Source organism: Sceloporus occidentalis, unplaced genomic scaffold (assembly GCF_023333645.1).
Source record: "Sceloporus occidentalis isolate IW3139 unplaced genomic scaffold, rSceOcc1.0.p SCAF_3, whole genome shotgun sequence".
Taxonomy (NCBI): domain Eukaryota; kingdom Metazoa; phylum Chordata; class Lepidosauria; order Squamata; family Phrynosomatidae; genus Sceloporus; species Sceloporus occidentalis.
In genome coordinates, this window is record NW_028316983.1 from 175,338,593 (window position 1) to 175,356,927 (window position 18,335).

Here is an 18,335-nt window from a genome sequence, read left to right on the forward strand (position 1 = left end):
TTTTGCTATTTTGTATCAGCAACACCATTTTACCACACCGCTGTTTATCCTGGGACCAAACCCCAGCTGTTACCAAGGGATCAGTGTATAACCTTGGTCCAAAATACACTGCAGAAATAATCCAGTTTGACACCGCTTTAGCTACCCTGGCATTCTGGGAACTGCAGTTCTGTGAGACGTTTAGCCTTCTCTGTCAGAGATGTGGCACCACAACAAAATACAGTTCCCAGGATTCCACAGCATGGAGCTATGGCAGTTAAATGGATTTTTTCTGCAGTGTGTTTTGAACCTTAGTTTTGCTTTTAGTGGGTGAACAAGGATCTCTCAGGGGTTTATTTTGGATGTGGTTTTTTGTTTGCTCCGCTCTGGGACCCACAACAGACTCCAACTCCCAGGATTCCATAGCTTTGAGCCAGAAAAGTGTTAAAGTGGTGCCAAATCGGGTTACTTTTCCAGTGTGGTGGCATCCTGTGTGCGACTGAGGTCCAAAACACATTGCAGAAATAACCCAGTTTGAGACCGCTTTAACCGCCATGGCTCCATGCTGTGGGATTCTGGGAATTGTAGTTCTGTGAGGCATTTAGCTTCCTCTGTCAGAGAGATGTGGCGCCACAACAAACTACGGTTCCCTGGATTCCATAGCAGTGAAAGTAGTGTCAAACTGGATTATTTCAGCAAGTGTGGACGCTGTTTTAATATGTTTTTATCTGTGTGTGTGATTGTGTAAGCCGCCTTGGGTCCCAACTTGGGAGAAAGGCGGCGTAAAAATAAATAACAAAATACACTTTAACATAGTGAGAGACTCTGAGTCAGCCGTTGCGCATGCGCAGTGTGCTTTTTTTTACTTCACAGCAGAGAAGAGGGAAAAACGGCAGCCCAGCATTGCACATGCGCACTAACAACCCAAGAAGCCGTTGACCACAAAAGGCTCCCGCATGCGCACTGGGGCCGCCCGCTCACTCTTCTTCCTCCTCCCCCCTCCCTTTCAAAAAAAGGAGGGCCAGCCTCAGCAGGTTCAGCCAATCGCTGATCGCCTCCTCCTGATTGGCCAAAAAACTAGCGTCCTGCCCTCCCGCCCACCGCCGAGGAAAGGGGGAGGAAAAACGACGGCAACGCAGAGGCCCAAAAAGCCCTGGGGATGGAGAAGCGAGCCTGCAGGGAGTCCGGAAGGAAGCAGGCGCTTGGCGAAGGGACGCCTTTGGCGCTCTAGGACAGGGGACGCCTTTGGCGCGGAGGGCAAGCGCCGAGGGTGGTTCCTTCACTCACCGGGCGGGGGGGAGCCGTCGCCTCCGCTTGTGATGATCTTGGTCACAACTGGCGTGCCGTAGGTTGGCCGCGCTGCGTCACCGCCCGACGTGATGCGTGACGTCACGGGGGCGGGGCGGGAAAAGCAGGAAGTGGCGCGCTCCTCCTGGGTTCCAGCGGCTCGAGCGTCCCTCTTCCCGAAACGCCTGGGACCAGAAGTGTTTGGGAACTGTGGGATCTCCTCCTTGGCGGCTTTGATTAACGTGTTCCCTCTAGGAACCTCTCAGCCCCCTCCAGTTCACCATAGAGTTGACCATAGAGTTGTGCTGGAAGAAAATCCTAGAGAGGGCGCCTCTCTAGGCACCTGTAGGTCCTCCAGCGTGACTCTATGGTCAGCCTCTGGCAGATATTAGCCATAGAGTTGCGTTGGAGGACCTGGACATTCCTAGAGAGGTAAAAAGAATAGTATGTGGGGGGTTTTTACTATTAATATTATTATTTGCGTTTTTTCCACATTCATGAGGTTTATTGTTATTATTATTTATAGTATTTATGCCCCGCTCTTCAGCCGAAAGGCTATTGGAGTGGCTTAAAGGTGAAGGTGGTCCCTTGACATGAATGTCTAGTTATAACCTGTAGGGGGCAGTGCTCATTGTTATTATTATTGTTATTATTAGCCCGCCTCCCCTTGCGGATCGAGGCGGGTTACAGTAAAATGAAATAAAAAATACGTAGCGCAATATAATAATCAATACATAACCTGGCAGAATAAAGAATTAGACAACCCTCACCCGCTCCTCCACCACCAACAACAAAGTGATAACAATCAAATGCATCGTTAAAATAATTAAATAATTATAAAATGGTTAAAAACGGGCAAATGGAGTAGGACAGCCAGGGGCACTCAGGCCTCAAACTGCCAACCTTCTGATCGTCTGAACTGGCATCTTAAGCACTAAGCCACCATGTCCCTCTCAGAGCGTGTTATAGATGGTTAATTAGACATTTCCCTGCCCTCAGGCTTATAATGTAAAAAGATATAACACCAAAGGAGAAGGGAATGCCAGGGAGGAAGGGGACCAAGTCCAGTGGTGGTTATCTCTCTCTCTCTCTCTGAGGCCTGGACCATGGCAGATGGCATGGAGGGAGGTCTCTTCTTACTTTGCTGACGGAGCTGGGCCTGCCTTTCGCTCCCTTCGAAGCCGGATGATGTCAGATGGCATGGAGGGAGGCCTCGTCTTCTTGCCCTTGCCTTCCTCTGAGGCTGAGAGAGTGTGTCTAGTCCAAGGTCACCCAGTGGGTTTCCATGGATGATCAGGGGAGGATTCAAACCCTGGTCTCCAGAGTCATAGTCCAAAGCTCAAGCCACCTATGCTACGCTGGCTCTGGCCACTGAACTTGTCAATCTTTTTTTCCAATCGTTGAAACTCTTTACACAGATATCGAAAAAGAAGGCCCTTTGAATTGCTTCAGACATAACATTTGCTACATGGAAAAGGGCACATCTTCCAAAAGAGTAAACCTGTGACTGGGTTGCATTGCTTTGCCCTGCAGGAGGTGATGGAAGTGAGAATACACAATGTGTCTCTTAACAGTTTCTCTACAAAGAAAATCAAATGTCAGGATGATGATTCTAGTCTCCTTTGTAGACAGCAATGCTGGTTTTATTTCTGTTAGTCAATTCAGCTTTCTAGACCTTGCCATTGCCTTCTCTTGAGACTGAGAGAGTGTGACTTGACCAGTGTCACCAGTGGGTTTCATGGCTGAACTGGGAATGAAACTTGATATTCTAAAAATTATAAAAGGATGACACCTAGACTGCATCCAGATTGCAGAAACAATCCAGTTTGACGCCACTATAACTGTCATGGCTCCATAGTAGGGAATTCTAGCAATTGTAGTTCTATGAAATATTTAGCCTTCTTTCCCAGAGGTTTGCCAGAGCAAACTACAAGTCCCAGGATCCCATTGCATTGAGCCAGGGCAGTTAAAGCAGTGTCAAAACTGGATTAATTATGCAGTGCAGATGCAGCCCCAGAATAAGTATTTCTGAACATAATGACACTTGCTTTTCAGTAGTCATGCATTGTTATTGTTGCCTTCAAGTCATTTCTGACGTTTGGCAACCCCACAGTGACTTTACTAAGACGTGTTACAGACACGCCGAAGGGGCGTATTAGGGTTAGGAAGGGGCGTGGTAGGGTTGAGAAGGGGCGTCCCTTCTGGACGCCCCTCAACCCTAATATGGACTGAGTCCGTACAAAATGGCGGCGCCCATCCACACGGGGGCGCCATTTTGATGTCGCGAACGCATAGCGTCCGGACGTCACACGGCAGAAGTGACGCGGCGAGTGCATGACTAGCGCCTCACGGCGCCACTTCTGGGCCACAGAAAGAAGCCCCATTTCGGCGGTTCTTCCTTGCTGCACCTGGGAACTGCGCGGTTTGGCCGCTGCGGTTCCTGGATGCAGCAACCGGCAGCGGCGTGAGACCGCCCATTTTGGGCAGTCTGTAACGCGCCTAAGTTTTCTTGGCAGGATTTGTTTGGAGGACATTTTGCCATTGCCTTCCCATGAGGCTGAGACCATGTTACTTGCCCAAGATCACCCAGTTGCTTTCCATGGTTAAGCCGCTGAAACTCAAGTGCTCTCAGTCATGCATAGGATTTGTGAATAATTCTACTCACAAATAAGAGTTACCTCTCTGGAAGGAAAGCGTTTCACTCTTGGAAACAGTCAACTCCTTCATTTCCTCACTCATGCATTAATTCTAAAGTGTATCATCCTATTCCACTGTGAAACAGGGCTTAACGAATTGTAACGAAACTGCAGAGATTCAAAGGAAGCTCCTCATATACAGTGTTAAGGCATTCCTGATTAATGCTTTCACTAGACGTCGTCCGTGTCTAATTCTTTGAACATTATGTGTCATGTATAGATATAAACATGACACTTCATATGTTTAGTGGAAACACTTAAGAGCAAGAGTTGTTGTTTTTTTTCACTCCTACACTTAAGTGGGAACACTTGTTACCCAATGCAAGATACTTTTGCAGGTCAAGTCTCCCTTATCCAAAATCCTTGGGACCAGAAGTGTTTTGGATTTTGGGATACCTGTGTTTGCATATTTAATTTTTATAGGGGACCTGATTATTGTGCAGGAGATTGGAGGAGAGCCCTTCAACCACCCGCTTCCACTTTGGAGACAGCAGTGCTGCTCTTAATCCATTCACATCTATCTCTAGCTTCATATCCCTCTCCAACCTTGCAGATGATCATGCTACAATACTTGTGTTGTAGCTTCAAAGGTTTTGGATTTTGAAGCATTTCAGACAAGAGAGATTCAACCTGTATTTTGCTGCATGGCCAATGTGGCTGTCCCTGAATGTGTTTCTTGGGTTTAGGAATGAAATGGTAAATAACTGTGCTGCCAGCAGAGGGCACAGAGCATACGCAAATGGCTATGTTACACACTTTCTAAATCACATTTACTTAGAAGCAGAACTTATTTTCAGATACGTGTGATTAGAAATGTGATGTGTTATTAGTGGCTAACACGTTTTTCTTACCGAACATGCTAAACTAACACAAGGGGCTCATATATTTAAAAATTCAGATGGTGGTATCTCTATTTTCTTGCAGGAGAGGAATAAAGAATAAAAATAAAGTTAAATGCTGTGTATGGTTATAGTTGGAACATGTGACCCTTGTTTCTTCTTATTATTATTATTGTCTCATATTGTGTGTGCATATCTGTGCTTGTTACAGCTATATGTTGAAAATAGATTACTTATTGTGCAGTACATGAGACAGAATGTAACTTCTGCATTCAAATTAGATAATATTCTTTCAGCATCACTATATAAATGAGTTGTTACTAATAGGAAAAGAGGAAGAGTGTGCTACAGATGGATTGAGTCAATCAAGAAAGCCAAGGTTCTGAGTTTTCAAGACTCAAGAAGGCTGGTGATGATGGTATCTCTGGGAAGTATCTTGTTCCTATGGCAACCATAATGAAGCCAAATTGATGGTACATAACAATAATGCCAAGATGCCAGTTTACTTCTGAGAGAGCTCTGCAACCATAGGCTTCAATCAGGTGGTCTTCACATGCATGGGATCTCCAACGTGTGATATAAAAGATGTTGGTCTGTTAGAATATTGATCTACTGCTCAGGTGGATGATGGAGGAGAAGGAGAATTTTAACATGTGCTTTTAATTCAGTGATGTGTTAGTATAACTTAACTACACTTTTATCTCTGTTTTTCAGTCATGTTCTGAAGATGCCTTGGATGCCAGTTCTAGAAGAAGAAAAACACAAGATATAAAGCAAACAGGTAATAAGCAGAGGATCTAGTGGGCAATGAGAGCCAGTGTGGTGTAGTGGTTTGAGTGTTGGACTGTGACTCTGGAGACCAGGCTTTGATTCCCTGCTTAGCCTTGAAACCCACCGGGTGACCTTGAGCAACTCACACTCTCAGCCTCAGGGGATGGCAATGGCAAACGTTTGAACAAATCTTTCCAAAAAACTCCCCTGTGAGAGGCTCACCATAAGTTGGAAACAACTTGAAAGTATACAATGACAACAATGATGGCCAACTGTAGTCCTTTAAATGTTGTTTAAAATTCCCATGACCAGGTTTTCAATACAGCAAGACCGAAAGGAACACAAGTTGCCCGCTCCAATATAGGTCATTTTAACGCCATAGAAAAGGAAGTGTCCTTTGTATATAATAGTAGTGTAACATAAGATGTGATAGAACGTATCATTTTGTATCATGTGCCTTCAAGTCAACTTTGACTTGAAGTCAAGTGACATCTTGCCTTGACAGTTGAGATAGTATGAGTTGGTAGATAGCTCCAGTGCTGTTTGTGGTATGAATGACAGGTGTGGAATATTAGGATATATTTGCATATGGATTGGCTGAGCATGAAAATGGGAAGGTTAGGTTTATAATAGTGCGATGTGATGTGAAAGAATTTAGAGAAGAGAGGTGTTATGAGTTGAGACAAAAGCATAGCCTGGAATAGTGGGGACTAAGAGTCAAGGAGTATATGGAAACTGAGGCCCTATACAGACAGGCCACAATAAAGCTGCTTCAAGTCTCTTTGGAGGTATGGTGTTTCAATGATGCATGCATCCTAAGAGTCTGGAAGCAGCACCAAAGCGGCACTCCAGTCCTTAGGACTAGAGCGTGGCTTTGATGTAGCTTCTGGACTATTAGGACACATGTATCATTTAAACAGCATACCTCCAAAGTGACTCGAAACAGATTTATTTCGGCCTGTCTGTATCAGACCATAGTTTGTATTTAGATCTGTATTAGAATATTGCAGACCTAGTATAATCTACAGCCAAATATTAAGGTGCTGGTTGGTAAAGGTAAAGTATACTGAGGAGATAAAAATGGCTTTGTCCTAAGGCTGTAAATAACATTTTTTGCCCCCATTGATGAATTACAGCTATGGGTCAAGAAAATATGAGTAAAGTCCAATCAGTACTGCAGTAATACCATGTATGCTATGGGTATTGAGTGTCAGATCTGTGGGCCAATCCTGGGAGCAGCATAACCCAAACAGTAGAATGTGGAGTTGTTTAACCATGTTGATGAACTGGAAGACAGCCAATATATGGCTATCACAAAAGGACGGGATGCCACAGTTGTATTTTATGGCAAATATCTGATGAACTGGTTAGTGGTGCAGTGGTTAAATGCCTATACTGCAGCCACTCACTCACAAACCACAAGGTTGTGAGTTCAGTACCAGTCAAAGGCTCCGGGTCAACTCAGCCTGGCACCCCTTCGTAGGTTGCTAAAATGAATACTCAGCTTGGTGGGGGCAATTAGCTTATACTTTGTAAACTGCTTAGTATATCGGTAAGCGGTATAGAAATGTACTTGCTATTTCTACAGGAGAAGGACAAAAGAATTGTCATTTTTCTATCCCCCAAAGTACCCATTGGTGCAATATGTTTTTAAACTCATTAGAGCCATAACACATCTACAAGTGCACTTATGAAATGAGTTGTTGTTCTTGTATTGAACCCACCTTCTTATTCCAGGCAGACCTGCAGTGCTTGTTTGGAGCAACACTGGAAAGAACATCCATGTCTTCAACTTCCACAGCCATGTGCAAGATATTGGGAAATTCAGTACAAAAGGTACTGTACTTCTCTTTAGTACAATCTTGGAAAACTCACCAAGGAATTCTGGCAACTGCTTTCTGAAACAGTAACTTTTTCTAGTCTGTTGATACAATTCAGCAAAAGGCTAGAGGCCTTCCTATCACGGATCATGGGAAAGACAGGAGTCATACCCTGGCGTAGAAGCCATTCCACCTTTCTGGTTAAAATATAGCCATCTTGTTCTCAAGGACCACTACACTGTTGTTGTTGTATTCAATACAGGACACTTGTAGACACCTGAGAGCCAGTGTGCTGTAGTGGTTTGAGTGTTGGGCTACGACTCAGGAAGCCAGGGTTCAATTCCCCACTCACTCATAAAACACACTGGGTGATCTGGGACAAATCGCCTTCTCTCAGCCTTAGAGGATGGCAATGGCATAGAATGATAGAGCTAGAAGAGGCCAGAGGGCATCCAGTCCAACCCCCTGCCATGCAGGAAATCTCAATCACAGCATAACTGACAGATGGCCATCCAGCCTCTGTTTAAAGACCTCCAAAGAAGGAGGCTCTACCAAACTCTGCAAGAGTGTGTTCCACTGCTGAATAGCCCTTACTGTCAGGAGGTTCCTCCTAATCTTGAGCTGGCATCTCTTTTCCTGTAGCTTGCATCCATTGTTCTGGGTCCTGTTCCCTGGAGCAGCAGAAAACAAGCTTGCTCCATCCTCAGTGTGACACCCCTTCAAATACCTAAACAGGGCTATCATATCTCAGCTGTCTCTTCTCCAGGCTAAACATCCCCTGTTCCCTAAGTCGTTCCTCATAGGGCATGGTTTCCAGGCCCTTCACCATTCCTTTGGACATACTCCTGTTTCTCAGTGTCCTTTTTGAATTGTGCCCAGAACAGGACACAGTATTCCAGGTAGGGCCTGACCACAGCAGAATAGAGTGGCACTATTCCCTTCATTTAGACACTATACTTTCCCCTCTGAAGAAACTCACCAAGAAAACCCTATTATAGGTTCACATTAGGGTTGCCATAAATCAAAAACAACTTGAAGGCACACAACAACAAAACTTGTAGACACCCACTTTCTTCTAAGGGTAGGGTGTTCTCGTATTTCAAAATGGCAAAGAGAAAGCAGAGCCCCTGGGACCTGGGCAACACAGGCACGGTGTGGTGGTAGTAGTAGCTGCCATGATCACTTCCACAAGTTTCCCTTTGGGACTGGTTTACCATCTGGAAGACAGGAAGAGCTTTCTGGGCCAGCTGCTGTCTCCTGGCCATGACAAGTTTCAATAAGCACACTGCACTGTGTCACAGGGCACTAGGATCCTCTAGCCAAATGGAAATTGCAAGATGAGGTCAGAGACAGCTCTGCAGTTTGCCTATGAACTGGAATAGTCAATGAATAACCGTTTCCTGCTCAGCCTCCAAAGTTGTGAAACTCCTACAGTGAAGCAGTTCTTCTTATCACCATAGCAGTTACGAAATAGGAGATGTTTGTGTGGGATTCCCCCCCCCCCCATTTGTTATTTGTGAGGGAGTGACAAAGTTGACAGCATTTGATAAAATTAGAAGGACAATTTGCAAGAAGGAATTTTTGTGATTATTGATTATAACTTATTGTTACTTCCATAACAAAGTAAGGAGATAACTGTTGTTTTAAACAAAATACGTTTCCTTCCTTACTTCTTCTATTGCATACATTTCCTAAATTCATAAAGTGTGAACCATCACTAAAAATGCTGTGAAATACATAGCTTAAAAACTAATTAAAGTTGATTAAATGAAAATATTTTGTTATGTATTGTCAGTGTTTAATAAGATTATTATCTGTCCCTAGTATGTATATCTCAACCAACTTTTCTCTCCCTTACAGTCCCACCACTGTCCTTCCAGACTTCCTTTACTGGGTTGGTTCCATCCTTCGGCGTCCAGGTAAGTAAAGTCTCCTTCCTCCTGGGGGTTTCATAATACTACCTCCTTGTGCGGCCCTCGTCCTCGGCCCCCAGAACGTCTTTGAAGAGGGGCCGGGCTCCCGTGCGATGATGGGCGTGATGGGGTCCAGGTGGCCTGCCGAGAGAAAAAATCAGCATTAGCATGCAGCAAACCTTGTCTATGACAGACCGTAAAAGCATAGGGTTGTAGGGCCATGTACCATCTAGTGATCCTTGGATTAGCATCCCGCATGGACGCCAACCATGTCAAGGGAGCATGATCGGTGACTAACTGAAAAGGGGCTCCCCATAAATAATATTTCAGAGTCGTAATAGCCCATTTAATGGCTAAAGCCTCTCGTTCAATGGCGGCGTAACGTTGTTCCGCCGGTTTCAGTTTCCTGCTCAAGTATAATATGGGATGTTCTCTGTCCTCCCACATTTGTGACAGAACAGCCCCAAGGCCCCATTCTGAGGCGTCAGTCTGTAGGATAAAGGGTTTTCCAAAGTCCGGGGCTCTCAGAAGCGGAAAGCTGTACAATTGGGCTTTTAACTTTTCAAATATTCCTGTTCCCTCCTACCCCACCTCACTCGTCATGGTTGCCCTTTCTTTGTCAAGTCAGTTAATGGACTCGCTAGGTGCACAAAGTGGGGAATAAACCGCCTATAATACCCTGCCAAGCCCAGAAATTGTCGTACCTGCTTCTTTGTTTGTGGAATCCCCCAGTCATTTACCTTTATTATTTTATCATTTAAGGGTTTGATTCCCCCTTTCCCTACTATATGCCCTAGATATTTCACTTCTTGGCAGGCAATAGCACACTTCTTGGGATTGGCTGTAAGGCCCGCAGTTCGTAAAGCCTTTAGTACCAGTCTAAGATGTTCTAAATGTTCGGCCCATGAGTCACTAAAAACAATAATATCGTCTATGTAGGCGGCAGCACAATGTGACAGATCCCTCAACACTATGTCCATCAGGCGCTGGAAGGTGGCTGCTGCTCCATGTAACCCAAAAGGCATCCGGGTGAACTGAAACAAACCCCGTGGGGTTGCAAAGGCTGTCTTCTCCCGATCCTGGGCTCGCAGCTTAATTTGCCAATAGCCCTTTGTCAAATCAATGGATGACAAGTATTGAGCCTGTCCTAATTGCTCTATCAGGTTCAAAGCTCCTGGCATTGGATATGCATCAAATTTTGAGATTTTATTTAATTGCCGGAAATCCACACAGAACTTTACGGTCCCATCCGGTTTGGGGACCATTACTGGCAAGCTACGCCAGGGGCTAGTTGACGGCTCAGTTACTCCTAGCTCCAACATCGAGTCTACTTCTTTATTAATGAGCTCCTGAACCCTCCAAGGCCATGGCCTAATGGGCATCCTTACTATGGCTCCTGGTTCCGTGTGAATAGCGTGTTGCCATATCTCCGTACACCCTGGTTTACCCTGGAAAACATCTTGAAATTCTTTTGACCTGATTCCCTCCCCCCTCACCATTCCCTTTATTTTATTGTATACTGTATGGTGTTTGTTTTTAATGCATTGTATGTGTAATTGTAACTTGTGTAAACCGCCCTGATCTGAGGAAGGTGCGGTATATAAATAAAAACTTTATTTATTATTTATTTATTTTTGTAATCCTCTCACCTGGGTTAGTTGAGCCTCATTCAAGGGTGACATCACCGGCACTTCTCCTTCCCCTAAGAAGTCCTCGGCTTGGGGCCCTATCATCCATTCCTCTTCCTCCAGCTCTCCGAAGAGGGCCTTTCGGACCCTCCAGTCCTTTAGAAGATTAATATGAAAGATTTTCTTTTTAGGAGGATTCCCTTCTATGCATACCTCATAATCTACCGGTCCAATCCTCCTCGTTACCTCATACGGCCCCTGCCACTTTGCAAACAACCTAGCTTTTTGTGCTGGGAGCAACACCAGTACTCTCTGTCCTACCTGAAGTTCCCTTACGGTCAAAGTGCCTCTTTTGTTCCTCTTGGGCCTTGGCTAAATTCTCCCGGGCCATTTGCCCTATCTCCTTCAGCTGTTGGCGCATTTGTAGGACAAACTGCAATTCTGACTGGGAGGCTGGAGCCTCCTCTTCCCAACCCTCTTTCATTATATCCAGCGCCCCTCGGGGTCTTCGACCATAAACCAATTCAAAAGGGGAGAATCCCAACGAAGATTGAGGTACTTCCCTAAAAGCAAATAGGAGAGATTCCACCAACTGTGGCCACCTCTTGGGATGGTTCTCTATAAACTTCTTTAACATCCCTTTCAAGGTTCTATTAAATCTCTCCACCATCCCATTGGCCTGAGGGTGGTAAACTGAGGTCTTAAAGGGTTTCACCCTCAAAATTTCCCACATTCTCTTGAGGGTTTGATTCATAAAATTAGTGCCTTGATCCGTCAGGATCTCCTTGGGGAAACCCACCCTGGAAAAAAGCTTTACCAATTCCTGTGCTATCCGTGGAGCCTGTATAGATCGTAAGGGTATAGCTTCCGGATACCGTGTGGCACAGTCTACAATCACTAACAGGTGTCAATAACCCCCTGTGGCTTGTTTCAGAGGCCCCACAATGTCCATGGCAATTCTGGAAAAGGGTTCTTCTATGATAGGCAAAGGCACCAACTTTCCTCCAGGCGGTCCTTTGTCCTGAAAAAGCTGACACTGCGGACATGAATTGCAAAAGGCTTTCACCTCTGCAAACACCCCTGGCCAAAAAAAACCTTTGTATTACCCTTTGAGTAGTCTTTTCCACCCCTAGATATCCTGCCATAGGAATCTCATGGGCTAACCTCATCACTTCCCCCCGCAAAGCTCTTGGCACCACTAACTGAGCCTCCACATCCTCAGGGCCTTTCTTGGGGGGAATTCGGTACAATAGATCCCCTCTTAACTCAAACCGGGGCGTTAAGCCTTCTTCCGGCACTTGAGCTTGTCTTAAAGCTTCCTTTAGAGTAGGATCATCTTGTTGCCAAACAACTACCTGAGCTCGCCGTACTCCAGTGACATCTAACTCCAAAGGAACCCCCAGTCTCACCCACTAAGCCTTCTGCTTCTGCTATCAATTGCCGCCATTCGGGCCAGTCACGACCTAACAGGGCCTCCCTTTTTAAGGAGGGGACTACCCCCACCTGTAGCCTCCTACTCACGTCCTGCACCTCTACCTGAGCCCATACTGCCTTATAAGGTTTCATATCTCCATGGATACAGCGGACATTTATCCAACGGAACCCCTCCGCCCCTGGTACCTCCCTCACCAAAGTTTGGCTGCATCCTGAATCCACCAGGGCTTCTACCTCCCGGCCTTCTACCTTCATCCGCACCATCCTTGCTGACTTTGAGCTTCCCCTTACCTGAGCCGCCTGCCAGGTATCAGCCCAGGAGCATTCCATCGCCGGGCAATCTCGCCTTATGTGCCCTTCCACTCCGCAGGTGAAGCAAACTACTGGTCGACGTGGGGTTTCTCAGGGCCCCTCTTCTGTTGGTGCCCGAACGCCACTACTCTCCGCCTTCGGTGTTCCAGTTCCCTCCCGGAGCCGGGGCCCGGGTCCACTGGGTCAGCTGATACCTCACCCAACTTCCATAGGGACTTTCCCTCCTCGCAGCGGGATGCCTTCCGTCCCTCGTCGAAAGCGCCCCAACTCGCTCTCCTCCGCTGAAGTAAATGCTTCCATTAGCTCCACAGCGGCTTCGAGATCTTTGGGACGGTGGCACCTAACCCAATTCCGTGCCTGCAGAGGTAGGGCGCTAATGAACTGCTCTACCAAAATGACCTCTGCCACCTCCCCTGCGGTCCGCTCTGCCGGTTTTAGCCACCGCAACCCGCTGGCCCTTATTTTCTGCCCCAAGGTCCTAGGATGGAGACCTAGTTTCCAGCGCAGTTCTCTTAGGCGGAGCCGGTAGGTTTCCTCTGAAATATTCAGAGTTTGAAGAATAGTAGCTTTGACCTTCCCATAGTCACGGGCATCCTCCACCGCCATAGTGTCCACCGCTTCTTGCACCGGGCCCGTGAGGCAGGGAGTTAGAATTAATGCCCATTGTTCTTGGGGCCACTGGGCCGCTGCGGTGACCCGCTGGAACGTGTTTAAAAAGGCTTCCACGTCGTCTTGAGGCCCAATTTTCATTAATTTAAGGGGGTTTAACCCCACAGTCCATGTTAAGCCACGGTCCCGCTCTCCTGTGCTTGCCGGTTGAGGAGTTCTCCATAGATTGGCTAGCCTTGTGACCAAATGCTCTTGGGCTTGTTGCTGCGCTTGGCAAACTTGTTCTAATACTCTAGCCTGTTGGTTAGGGACCTGTTGCAAAAGGAGTTGCTGTTGGTCAGCGAACCAAAGAAATAATTGTTCTTGATTAGTCCGAGGCCCCGCCCTAGGGGCGTTGCCCACATTCTCCACCACTGTGGGCGGGGCTAGCTGCATGCTGGGGCAAAACACGTGTCTTGAACACGCAGTAGTCCTCGTGTGCAACAAACTTACACTACTCGTGCAGCAGCAACAGAAACTTTAATATGAATTTCCTCAACCAGAACAGTCCAACAATAACTCAAAACCACAGTTCCAAACCCTTGCCTCTCTTAAAGATAGACCTCTTCAGGGCTGGAGTCCCTCTTGAGAACCGGGTCCGTCCTCCACAAGGCGAGTTCGCTGTCCCCCCGAATGTTTCTCTCATGGCTCTACCTCTGCCTTCTCACGCTCCCTAGGGATAGGCCCAGCTTCCCACTTCTCTCCCTTAGTCCCACCACTGTCCTTCCAGACTTCCTTTACTGGGTTGGTTCCATCCTTCGGCGTCCAGGTAAGTAAAGTCTCCTTTCTCCTGGGGGTTTCTTAATACTACCTCCTCGTGCGGCCCTCATCCTCGGCCCCAGAACGTCTTTGAAGAGGGGCCGGGATCCCGTGCCGCTGTGGGCTCCTCTTAACTATTTCTGTCCCTTTCGCGGCCGCCACTTCCTGGTCTCTCCCCACGCTTCTCTTGCCCCTCCTCTTGCTCTCCTTCTCGCTCCGCCTCTGGCCCCACCTCCCTCCTCACTTCCCCTTCTGTCTCCACCTGGTCCCCATTAGCCCTTCTAGCTCTCTCTTCACCTATATCCACTTCACTACACCTTGCAATTGCTTCTTTTATGGCACAATTGTTGTCCCCACCAGTTTGTGCTGCTTCAGAATGCATGTCTGGGCAATCCAGCTTGGGAACTCTCTCTTCTCTCTCTCTCTCTCTCTCTCTCATTAAAAAGACATAAAAACTGCTTAAATGCATCGAGTGAATTAAAAATAAATAAATACGAATTCGTGGAGGGATCGGTCCTGGGCATCCCACGAATGCAAAATGTCATGGATATATACATCCCCTTCTTTCTCCATTCCCCCCACTCTTTTCCACTGCCTTCCCCTTCCTCCTATTTTTACAGCTACTGCCTGCCCACCAAGCTTCGCCCAGGGAACTAGTGGGGGCCTTCCCTCAGTCTGGGGGCATTTGAGACAGTGGGGCAGGGGCTGCCAAGGCCTGGAATCATCTTTCTGCCGGCAAACCGCCATGGCGATCCCCAGGCACACATGGCTCCCATCCGTCTGCCATAGGCTGTCTGCTTTCTTCCTTTCTCTCCTCATTGCCATAGGGCTGCGTCAGCTGAGCCTGGTCCAAGGCAATCGGGCTGTGAGAGAATGCAGAGCCCCCCACCCCCTTGCTGTCTCTCTTGGCCTTATCGCAATGGGGCAGGGTCAACTGAACAGACGGCCCCTTTAGCATGTCATGGTGATGTGCTAGGGTTGCCTCGGGATGGCGCATGCACATGCCTCGCAACCCTAGCATGGCACCATGACACCATAGCTGTGTGGTACCGTCCAGACGGTGCACACAGCTATGACGTCACTGCTGTGCGGCATCCAGACGGAGCCATGCAGCAGTGACATGCTCGTGCCATCACAAGCAATTTGCGACTGCACAAATTGCTCCTTTTTCTATCCCGCAGCCGTGCTGCGCAGTCTGGTTGCTGCGACGCAGCTACAGAGGCAAGAGAGGCACCAGGAGACCGTCCTTTTTGGATGGTCTGTCCTGAGCCTCTCCCAGCTCCATTGCAATGGGGCTGGATCAGATGAGCTAGTGCCAAGGCAAAATGGAAAGCAAGTGGGTGACCACCATCTCTACCCCCTCCATCTTTCTACCCCTGCAAAAGCAATACTTTTGTGGAGTAAACTTAAAATTAAAAGCTTTTGCAGACATTTGTTTTTTGGAAGACTCAATCAAGAGTAGCCTCACCAGCAACCCTGTGGTCCCAATCCGGCGTTTTTCTGGGCCATGGAGAAGCGATAAAATGCCGCTTCTCCATGGCCCAGAAAAGGGGTGTCCTTGGGGCTTCATGCTCCTGGACACCCTGGCCCTACAGAGGAAAAAGGGGCCACCCCTTTCTCCTCAGGATTGTTCCCGCAGCTCTGTGGTTGCCGCAGGAACTACCCACTCTAGGAAGGAGCTGCAAAATGCCGTCACTTCCCCACGCAGCCATGTGAACGCTGTGCGTCATCATGGCGGCCCCCGTGTGGACGGGGGTGTTGCCGTTAGTACATGCTAGGATTAGAGACCGTGCAGTTGATGAGCGGTCCCTAATCCTACACAAGCTGCCAGGAAGTCGCTTTGGGTCTGTCTGTCCCAGGGCCATATTTAACTAAAAGAAATACGGACGTAAAATAATTACGAAAAATAAAAAAGACATGAAAAATATGAAAACAATGCTTCCAGTTTTTCTCCCCTCATTTTTCCTCACCTTCAGACAGAGGGATGGGGTTCATGTCCCTGGAGATCGCCTGCCCCATTGCGATAAAGCCAAGAGAGACAGCAAGGGGGGCCCCTCTGCATTCTCTCACAGCCCCCCATTGCCTTGGACCAGGCTCAGCTGACGCAGCCCTATGGCGATGAGGAGAGAAAGGAAGAAAGCAGACAGCCTGTGGCAGACGGATGGGGGCCATATGTGCCTGGGGATCGCCATGGCGGTTTGCCGGCAGAAAGATGTTTCCAGGCCTTGGCAGCCCCTGCCCCACTGTCTCAAATGCCCCCAGACTGAGGGAAGGCCCCCACTAGTTCCCTGGGCGAAGCTTGGTGGGCAGGCAGTAGCTGTAAAAATAGGAGGAAGGGGAAGGCAGTGGAAAAGAGTGGGGGGAATGGAGAAAGAAGGGGATGTATATATCCATGACATTTTGCATTCGTGGGATGCCCAGGACCGATCCCTCCACGAATTCGGATGGATAACTGTATTTATTTATTTTTAATTCACTCAATGCATTTAAGTAGCATTTAATTTTAATCTGCCCCTAATATTCCAGCTACTAATAATCTAATAATGGGACTACAGTCAATAAATTCTAATTACTGATGCCTTGGAAGTCTTCTCAGTTCCTTCATTGATACCACATTTTTGCATTGGTGTTTCCTTGGACTTCTCCTCGGTCCATGGCCGGCTGCCATCCTCAGTTGACCGATTTCACAGAGCTTCGACTGGGATTTGGCGATTACAGTGTCCAAGTCGTATGCCAGTTCGGCCATTTCCCGTATTTGGGACCGCACTGTAATCAACTTGGACCGGCCTGCCCACATTAAATCCTGGATCTCTCTTAGCTCGAAGCCCAGTTTCTGTTCATAGGTCTCCTGGTCTTCAGAGGAGAGTGGCTTAGCAGAAGGGAGCACGTGGGGGAAGGAGGTGAATGCATCTTCTCTGCTCGCTCCGATTTTCCTGCCAGACCCCTGGCTCTGCTGTCCAAAAGAAAAAAGAACAATGTTTGCCTACAAGCCATTGTGTTCCCTGTTACCATGTATGGATGTAAGAGCTGGACAGTTAAGAAAACGGATAGGAAGAGAATTAAGTCATTTGAGATGTGGTGCTGGAGAAGAGTGCTGAGGTTACCATGGATAGCCAAGAAGTCAAACAAATAGGTCCTAGAGCAGATCAAATCAGAAATCTATGTGGAAGCCAAGATGACAAGACTGAGGCTATCATACTTTGGCCACATCATGAGGAGGCACAACTTACTGTAAAAAATAATGCTAAAAAAGGTAGAAGCTGAAAGAGAGGAAGGCCACATGCTAGATGGATGGACTCTTGGCAGCATCTCTGTTTTGGACACTCTGTAACTCCTTACCCTTTACTGGTTTTCCTTATACCCTTTAGCTTTTTTATTATTTTCCTCTTTAATTTCCACTAACCCACCAATCTATTTCTTTTCATTTAATTTCCACTAACCCACTAATCTACTTCTACATGCTTTTGACAGGATGCATTCTGTAGTTCTACATTACTGCAAGGTTGATATTAAATTATTTTTAGCGGGACAGTTAAATTTATAGATGGAAGTATTGGATGTGAGTGTACATTATCTAATTGTTTTTTAAAATGAAAAATTCCCTTTAAAGTTTACATTTAATGAACCAAAATGTAATAGATAGCGTACTTAGTAGTACTGTGAAGCATAACCTTCAACTCTCTGTTCAGCCACAAGGCCATCCTTCCCAAGTGTGATATGGCAAGAGTAACAGTAGATTATGTTAGATCAGAGGATAGGCTTATGTTATATCAAAGGATGAGATCATTGTCTTCCTTAGCACCAGCCACCATGACCTGTGGTCAGACATTATGGGAATTGCAGTCAAATAAAACCAGTAGATACTACTGTTTCCCCTGTTTTAGAAGTGTTCATACTACTCCCTCTGCCCTAATATTCAACTCTTCTGGTCTTTAAGATGGGAGTAATAACACTGGACTGGACTGAGGTTGACACTGATTCAGAGCCAATAGCATACATGGAAATCCTACTCTTGACCATGACCATTTGGACCTGTAATAACATTTTACAGTGTGGAATGCTCCCCCAATGTTCCAGTGAGCTGCTCATGCCTTCATTCAGAACAATCTGTTCCATTTCTTCCAATCACCACTACCTTGTCTTTGCATATCTCTCTCTTTCACATGCACACACATACACACGCAGCAAGCATTCCACTTTCTGTGGGTTTTGAGCATATTCTGGGGCCATTCAGACTACCTTTTACCCC

At 46.9% G+C, this 18,335-nt stretch overlaps 1 protein-coding gene and 2 long non-coding RNA genes across 5 annotated transcripts in view; 1 reads left to right on the top strand and 2 right to left on the bottom strand.

Moving 5' to 3' along the window:
* Positions 1-1,049: 1,049 nt before the first annotated feature.
* On the top strand, positions 1,050-10,932 carry LOC149317137 (uncharacterized). 2 transcript variants are annotated; one of them, XM_089516933.1, is made up of 5 exons: positions 1,709-2,811; positions 5,516-5,582; positions 7,310-7,408; positions 9,253-9,311; positions 10,245-10,932. In XM_089516933.1, the coding sequence occupies exons 1-5, from the start codon at positions 2,806-2,808 to the stop codon at positions 10,341-10,343; spliced, it is 330 nt and encodes a 109-aa protein (XP_089373059.1). In that variant the 5' UTR covers positions 1,709-2,805; the 3' UTR covers positions 10,344-10,932. The 2 variants fall into 2 exon arrangements, 1 of the variants encoding a protein (XP_089373059.1); XR_016280582.1 differs by lacking the exons at positions 1,709-2,811; positions 10,245-10,932 and adding an exon at positions 1,050-1,324 and having other exon boundaries at positions 9,253-9,337.
* Positions 9,342-12,738, bottom strand: LOC149317138 (uncharacterized). The gene is made up of 3 exons (XR_016280583.1): positions 12,659-12,738; positions 10,955-11,089; positions 9,342-9,446 (listed from the first exon to the last, which is right to left on the bottom strand). It is a non-coding gene; the product is annotated as an uncharacterized LOC149317138 (long non-coding RNA).
* Positions 12,739-16,303: 3,565 nt separating this feature from the next.
* The window catches only part of LOC149317139 (uncharacterized), a 28,403-nt gene continuing 26,371 nt past the window's right edge, over positions 16,304-18,335 (bottom strand). For both annotated transcript variants that reach the window (XR_016280585.1, XR_016280584.1), the window contains one exon: positions 16,304-17,039. This is a non-coding gene — a long non-coding RNA (uncharacterized LOC149317139). The remainder of the gene's footprint in view (positions 17,040-18,335) is intronic.